The following is an 8444-nucleotide window of genomic DNA, read 5'->3' on the forward strand; positions in this document are numbered from 1 at the left end:
TCAGCCTCCCAAGTAGCTGGGATTACAGGTATGTACCACCACGCCCAGCTTATTTTTGTATTTTTAATAGAGACAGGGTTTCACCATGTTGGCCAGGCTGGTCTCGAACTCCTGACCTCAGGTGATCCACTTACTTCAGCCTTCCAAAGTGCTGAAATTATAGGCGTGAGCCACTGTACCCGGCCCCGATGCCAGTTTTGACATCACTGCTGTAGTCTCCATGGTCTGAATGCGATCCCCGTCACTCACTCTCACAATGCTGAGTTTCTCTCTAGACTCTTTGATGACTCATCCTTGCTGATTTACAATTTTACTTATTATAAGTCTACCCGCTTGCTTGTTGTCTGCCTAGCTCATGAGGGCACAGAATGTCTCTATTGTTGACTGTTGTCTTACTGTGGTGCCCGATGCTTGACAAGAAATTCTTGAGTGACCAAGAGCAGGATCCAGCACGGCATTTTCCAAAGTATGCTCTATGGGACATTTTGTAGGAGGTTCTAGGCCAGGGGTTGGCAAACTGCTGCCCATGGGCCAAATCTGGCTCATAGCCTGTTTTTGTAAATAAACTTTTGTTGGGACACAGCCATGCCCATTCATTTACAAAGCGATCAATGGCCTCTTTAGCCGGTTGGTAGAGCTGAATAGTTGTGACTGAGACCAACTGACCCACTGAGCCTGTCACGTGACCCTTAACAGGGAAAATTTGCTGACCCTTGTTATGGTGATTGTAGTAAAATAAACAAATATAATTAAAGAAGTTATGTGGATCTATGTTGGGTAAACAGTCACATCGATTTCTTAATGTAGGACTTCTTGAAGTCTAATGCATTAACAGGCACCATGCTCTCTAAAAATATGAAGCAATACACAGAGCCCCAGACTTATTTGACCAGGATATTCTTTTTGTTGGTACTTGCTGGTTCTTTGGAATAGGCTTTGAAAAATGCTGGCCAAGGTCTTGAAACCATGAAGGTAAGATACCTGAGAAGGGAAGCTGAGGAGTATTTGCTGAGGATGGGGTTCCACAGTGCAGTCACACATTCAGGAGTTATCTGTACCTGGTATCAATATCCCAACTTCTACTTCAGACCTGTAACCACCCCCCACACTGGGGTTTATCAATTAGGAATCCCCCTGCATTTCCTAGAAGGTAACCGAGGGGACAGGGCCATGACTTACTTTCTCCTGACTGTTCAGCTCCTGGTAGGGGATGTGGGCAGGCAGGTAGGTGTGGAGCAGAGCACAGAAGGCCAGGCCATCACTCCAGCTGCTGCTGAAATTGGTGATGTCAATGTTCTGCAGTAGAGAAAAGCAGTATTAATCAAATACTATTGCAAGCTGTGCAGTATCACAGATGAGGAGATAATGAAAAGATGGGAATCTGCCTTTGGATTTTTCAGTAAGGCAACATAAGAATAAACTTCCAAATTTGCTCAGAGTACATTTCATTTTGGTACCAGGAATGGCCTGGTGTTGCCCAAATCTATTCATAGAATAGCACTGAGAAAAAGCTTTCAGTGCTCAAAACATCCCTCAGGAGAGTCATTAAAGGCTCAAAGATATCTTATTCTCAAATTAACCCACCTGATTAGCTTTGTACATGCCAGCACTTCCCAGACTTACTTGGTCAAGAAAGAATCATCCATCATCATTATCACCACCTTCATAACCATTACCATCATCCCCACCACCATCATCACTGCCACCATCACCATCTGTCTAACCCCAATTCACAATGAGCAGACCAAGATGAGAAGGTCTGAAAGACCGACAAGGCTGTCTCTGGATTGTTCTTCCTCCCACAGTCTTCTCCCCACAATTTAGGAGGCTTCTCAGGGGGAAAAGAAAACCTTTCCTGCTCAGCATCCCTCGGTCAGCACACCAAACAAGCAGGGAGCATGAGGCTGCACGGGGAGAAAGGAGCTTCTCCTTCAGGATGGGTACAGCACCAAGCAGCCGCTTGGTACACAGTGATAAGGAAACTAAAATCCAACTCTAGCCGGGTGTGGTGGCTCACGCTTGTATTCCCAACACTTTGGAAGACTGAGGCAAGTGGATCACCTGAGGTCAGGAGTTCGAGACTAGCTTAGCCAACATGATGAAACCCCGTCTCTACTAAAAATACAAAAATTAGAAAGGTGTGGTGGTAGGCACCTGTAATCCCAGCTACTTAGGAGACTGAGGCAGAAGAATGGCTTGCACCCAGGAGGTGGAGGTTGCAGTAGGCCAAGATTGTACCACTGCACTCCAGCCCGGGTGACAGAGCAAGACTCTTTGAAAAAAACATAGATTAAAAAAAATCCAACTCTTAAGTTCCTGCCCATGGAGATGGTGGCTCTGAAGACTCCCGTGAAGGTCCCCTAGGCCCCTAGGCTCCGCTGCATCCCCACCTCTTAGATCCTCAGTCCTGTCACCCACCTGCTCACCCCAACAAGGTTTTCTTCCTTGGATCCACAAAGTCTGTCCCAAATGAAGCGTCAGGATCCTAAGCCTGCTAAAGCTGGGAGCTCAGGTTGTTTAAGCAGGGACCTTGCAAGGAATTGCAGAAGCGGGACACAGCTCAGACTTGGCTGAGTTTTAGGTCTGTGTTAGGGTTGGGGACAAGAAGAATTGGGAAAGCTTAGGGTTCCTTCCTGCAGTCTCCCCACAGCCACTGAGGAGCTCTTCCTCCTCATGCCCTGTCCTGGGAAATGTGAAGCCAGCAACGTTGGAAAGCTGTGGTGGGTGCCGGCTCCCTCCCACAGGGAGGACACTGACCACTATTTCCTCCCTCTGCCCAGATGGCCCAATGCAACCCTACAACAAGTTAACTGACTGCTCTGGGAAGGCCATTTAGGGTGTTTCTATCAGAATCAATTTGTGGCTGAAAATGAGAGGAAGGGTGAAGATGAACAAGGCATTACATTAAGCTGGAATAAGAGAAAGAGGTTTTATGGAACTCTCCTCAAAGTGTGTGTAAAATGGTTCCGGAGAATATACTTAGGTGAAGATGTGTACTAAAATATGGTACCATGTTTCCTGTGAAGTTTCCTTAGGGTTCTGGAAGCAAATCATCTTAGGCAAAAAAAAAAAAAAAAAAAAAGAGAAAAAAAGAAAAAAGACTATAATCTCACTTATCTTTTTATCTAGATTTTTTGAGGGTTATTTCAAGCTAGCCTGACCCCTAGCAATAAGGTTTGTCAAATATCTAATTTTATTGGTAAACTGAGGACAGAAGTGAAGGTTTTCACATGTCACATGTAGGGTTTACCTGAATGACATGGAAACAAGGAATCTGTCCCTGTCTTCCTAGCAAACTTCTCAGTTCCAGTCAGTGTCCAGGATGACCCTGGTGGGCCCCGGAATGTCCCCCATAAGCACCGGCCTTCAGGAAAACAGTGTTCTTGAGTCTGCTTTGCAGTACATTTGCCTAGGGAGGAGGATCTGGCTGAAAGCAACACACAGCCATAAAAATATCTCTTCATCTTGGCTTTCATGACTCAAGCACAACCAACTTGCAGCAGCTTCTAAGTATCAGTGTTACATAAAAGCCTGAGGATGCCCTTGTTGGAAGGGCCCCATCTTGTAAGTGCTGGGGCCATCAGGAAGCTGATCGTGTGGATTTTTGGCTTCAAAGTCTCTTTGAGTTCAAAAGCTACCTGATGAGACCTGGACACTCCTGAAGAAATGGGGAGTGCTATGATTTTATGCTTTTTGAAGAGGTTTGTAGGTTTGGGAGGCTGAAGTGGGTGGATCACCTGAGGTCAGGAGTTTGAGACCAGCCTGGCCAACATAGCGAAATCCCATGTCTACTAAGAATACAAAATTAGCTTGGTGTGGTGGTGGGTGCCTGGCTTGGCCCTCCTTGTTTTCACCTTCCCAGGGTTTGACGTCCATAACATCTGGTTTGAATGCTTTCAGTAAACTTGATGGGGCACGACCCTCACCACTGTTTTTTTCCCAATGCTTTTTTTTTCTTTTGAAACAAAATCTCTCTCTGTCGCACAAGCTGGAGTGCAGTGGCTCGATCTCAGCTGACTGCAACCTCCACCTCCCAAAACATGAGAACATTTTATATACACTTATATCTTCTATCATTTCTGATACAAAATATCATTTTTCTTCATCTGCAAAATCTTCAGAAGCATTTCAGGAGGTCAGATGGATCTGAAAGCTCGACAATGCCACTATCTCCTACAACCAAGAAGGTTCCCACATGCTGGTTAATTGAACACTGTCAAGAATAGTTTTTTGGGCCAAGAGTGGTGGCCCAGCACTTTGGGAGGCCAAGGCGGGCAGATCACATCAGGTTAGGAGTTCGAGACCAGTCCGGCCAATATGGTGAAACCTCATCTCTACCAAAAAAAATTCATTAATTAGCCAGGCATGGTGGTGTGTGACTGTAATCCCAGCTACTCGGGAGGCTGAGGTGGGAGAATTGCTTGAACTCGGAGGCAGAGGCTGCAGTGAGCAGAGATCATGCCACTGCACTCCAGCAAGTGTAACAGAGTAAGACCCTGTCTCAAAAAAATAAACATAAAAAAAACTAAAAATCAGGCGGGTGTGGTGGTATGTGTCTGTAGTTGTAGCTACTTGGGAAGTTGAGGTGGGAGAATCACTGGAGCCCAGGAATTCAAGGTGGTAGTAAGCCATGATCACACCCACCTGGGTGACAGAGTGAGACACTCTCAAAAAAAGAGAAAAGTTATTCTTTTGTTTTCCTTGCACAGGGGCCCTGTCAGGCTTCTCTGTATCATTTCCATTTTGGTATGTATGCTGCCAAAGTGAGCACTAATTCTTGGTCTGTAACTATGAACAGGTCACAGGTTGAGACTGAAGTCTGGCAAGATCAAAGCTGTGATTGAAAAACCAAACAAAATGACTGAAACCCACAGAAGAGCACTGAGAGCCCAATGCCTCAGGACAGACTGCACTGGTGTCTGGTCTGGGGGCTCAGGCATATTTGAATGCAGACCCTGGCATTGCAGCAGTGAGACCACACAGAAACAACACAGGAAAAAGGAGTGTGTGCTACCTTAAAAAAGAATCATTATAAAAAGCCCAAATCTAGTCACGTAGACAAGCCCAAGCCCATGGTCAGGAAACACTCTTCTTCCCTACAAACAAGGTTTCCCTGCCTCAACTCAGCTAACATTGGCAGAGGTGGAGGCTACACAGCTATGGTTTGCAACATGACACTTGCTCCAAGAATGTTACACTCCCAAATAAAGATGTTCCCTTTCATCTTGGAGTGGAACAACCCCAACCAAGTCCCCTTGGCACCATCTGAACTCATCTCTAATTCTAGCTGAACATCAGGAGTGCCAGCAACTCCTAGTCCAGTGCAGCTTGGGGACAATTCAAAGCAGCGTGCACTGTCATACACAATGGTTGAACTAATTTACATTCCCACCAACAGTGTAAAAGTGTTCCTTTTTTGGTCACACATGGTGGCTCATGCATGTAAACCCAGTACTTTTTGGGAGGTCTAGGCAGGCAGATCACTTGAGGCCAGGAGTTTGAGACCAGCCTGGCCAACATAGCAAAACCTCATCTCTACTAAAAATACAACAAATTAGCTGGGCTTGGTGGTGTGTACTTTTAGTCCCAGCTACTCAGGGGGCTGAGGCAGAAGAATCACTTGAACCTGGGAGGTGGAGGTGGCAGTGAGCCGAGATCATACCCCTGCTCCAGCCTGGGCATCAGAGTAAGACTCCATCTGATATAGTTTGGCTGTGTCCTCACCCAAATCTCAATTTGAATTGTATCTCCCAGAATTCCCAAGTGTTGTGGAAAGGACCCAGTGTGAGGTAATTGAATCATGAGGGCCAGTCTTTTTCATGCTATTCTCATGATAGTGAATAAGTCTCATAAGATCTCTTGGGTTTATCAGGGGTTCCCACTTTGCTTCTTTCCTGTTTTTTCTTGCTGCCACCACCATGTAAGAAGTGCCTTTGGCCTCCTGCCATGATTCTGAGGCCTCCCCAGCCATGTGGAACTGTAAGTCCAATGAAACCTCTTTTTCTCTCAGTCTCAGCTATGTCTTTATCAGCAGCATGAAAATGGACTAATACACCATCTCAAAAAAAAAATGTTCATTTTTCTCTGCAACCTCACCAGTATCTGTTGTTTCTAGACTTTTTAATAATTGCCATTCCGGCTGGTGTGAGATGGTATCTTGTTGTGGATTTGCTTTGCATTTCTCTAATGATCAGTGATGTTGAACTTTTTTTCATATGTTCGTTGGCTACATAAATGTCTTCTTTTTTGAAGTGTCTGTTCATGTCCTTTGCCCACTTTTTTTTTTTTCATACTTTAGGTTCTAGGGTACACGTGCAGATCATGCAGGATTGTTGCATAAGTACATACATGGCAAGGTGGTTTGCTGCCTCCACACTTTTTAATGGGGATGTTTGTTTTTTTCTTGTAAATTTGTTTATGTTCCTTATAGTCCTCAAAGATCCAGAAGCAGCAATCATTTGACCCAACAATCCTATTACTGGATATATACCCAAAGGAATATGAATCCTCTTATTATAAAGATACGTGCAAGCATATGTTCACTACAGCACCATTCACAATAGCAAAGCCATGGAACCAACCCAAATGCCCATCAATGATAGACTGAATAAAGAAAATGCAGTACATATAAACCATGTAATACTATGCAGCCATAAAAAAAACAAGATCATATCCTTTGCAAGGACATGGATAGAGCTGGAAGCAGTTATCCTCAGCAAACTAGTGCAGAAACAGAAAACCAAACACTGTATGTTCTCACTTATAAGTGGGAGGTGAATGATGAGAACACATGGAGACATAGAGGGAAACAAGACACACTGAGGCCTGTTGGGGGGCCAGGGGCAGCATTGCTAATGCATGCTGAGCTTAATACCTAGGTGATGGGCTGATCTGTGCAGCAAACCACCATGGCACACATTTATCTATGTAACAAACCTGCACATTCTGCACATGTACCCTGGAACTTAAAATAAAAGGTGATTTTAAAAAAGAACTGTAATAATTAAGGTTTCTTAGAAATAAACAAAAAAAAGCTGTGTGCACTCAGGACATCTCGGACGTGAGGCCAAGTAGTAACCTGCAGAGCATCTCAGAGGCTGCTCTGCTGCTGTTCTTACAACAAAAGTGGCTTCCTTTCCAGTCACTAGGGTGTGCTTTTGTAAGCTCTAAGGTGTATTTTCAGGAGCGAGGGATCTGCTGACGTGATATGGCACAACTGATGTCATTCACACTTTCCACGTGGATGGAAGATGAATTGCAGAAAAGAGACAAATTGAGTTACGCTTTATCAGAGCTCTCATCAGTTCATTCTGGAAGAGCCACACCACTTAAATTACTGTTCCCCTGTGGACCACATACAGAGGCTATGAGCTATGTGGTGTACTGCACCCTGGTCAGCAGAGCCCAGGTGAGGCTAGGGGAGGCTGAGGATGGCAGTCAATGGCCTCATAGAGCGGAAGGGGCCAGTCCTCCAGGAGCCAGGACTTCCTATGGGCTAGCACAGTTTCCAGGAGCTCCTGCAGCTTGAGGCCTGGGGGCTGGTTCGGGGGGTGGGGGGAAGGGGCAGGCAGCAGTGATGGGATCATGCCGTCATTCACCAGGCTCTGGAGGACTGATTTCCTGGACTAGAAAAGAATCCAGCCCTAGGCAGCCAGGAGCTAGGCAGGTTCTGTGGGTGCCAGGTAGGTGGGTTAAGATCTAGTCCCACTGCAGTGACCAGAGAGGTCAAGGAAGCCATGGCAGCAATGTACTAACGTGGGCAGGGCCAATGTGCTGGGCACCAGGCAGAAAAACTGCAGTTTGTTGGGCAAGGGTGGCTGGGCCAGTCCTGGGCACCCTAGGAAGCAAGCTGAGGACTCACTCCAGCACCTACCCCTGGATGGGGGTGAAAAGCCTCATTTTTGGCCACAGGATGATTAGAGCTGGCTCAGTCCTTAGAGTAGAGGGAGGTGAAATCTGGGTAAGTTGCTGGGCAACAGTCCTCAACGCTCACAGAAGCAGCCAAAACTAAGAAACACAGGCCACCCTAGGGATGTTAATACACTAAGGTCCTTTCCCAAGGACCACTCATTTGAGACTCAGGGGTTCATCAAAAGAACAATGAGAAGAAAATGAAAAGCAGCCAAGCAAGCAGGCATTCTACAGGCTATATCTTCAGGTATTTTCCTTGATATTCATTCCATCATTGTTATCCTTGAGTGGAAGCTGGTAACCAAGGGAACATGAAGAGGATTCTGGGGGACTGAAACTGTGCCTTCTAGACTTGGTCACTTCGTGGACATCCCCATGCACACGTGTATGTTATACCTCGATTAAAAAGGAGGTCATGGCCAGGCACAGTGGCACACGCTTATAATCCCCACACTTTGGGAGGCTGAGGCTGGCGGATCATGAGGTCAGGAGTTCAAGACCAGCCTGGCCAATATGGTGAAACCCTGACTCTA

General features: G+C 45.9%; 1 protein-coding gene and 1 non-coding gene across 3 annotated transcripts in view; both read right to left on the reverse strand.

Moving 5' to 3' along the window:
- Window positions 1-8444, reverse strand: part of SPECC1 (sperm antigen with calponin homology and coiled-coil domains 1) — a 269791-nt gene that overhangs the window by 18765 nt on the left and 242582 nt on the right. For both annotated transcript variants that reach the window (XM_017517382.2, XM_017517386.2), the window contains one exon: window positions 1180-1296. In XM_017517382.2, coding sequence (XP_017372871.1) covers window positions 1180-1296 — 117 coding nt within the window. The remainder of the gene's footprint in view (window positions 1-1179; window positions 1297-8444) is intronic.
- LOC119469335 lies at window positions 4670-4771 on the reverse strand. The gene has a single exon (XR_005198129.1). It is a non-coding gene; the product is annotated as a U6 spliceosomal RNA (small nuclear RNA).

This window comes from Cebus imitator, unplaced genomic scaffold, assembly GCF_001604975.1.
Source record: "Cebus imitator isolate Cc_AM_T3 unplaced genomic scaffold, Cebus_imitator-1.0 Scaffold629, whole genome shotgun sequence".
Lineage (NCBI taxonomy): Eukaryota > Metazoa > Chordata > Mammalia > Primates > Cebidae > Cebus > Cebus imitator.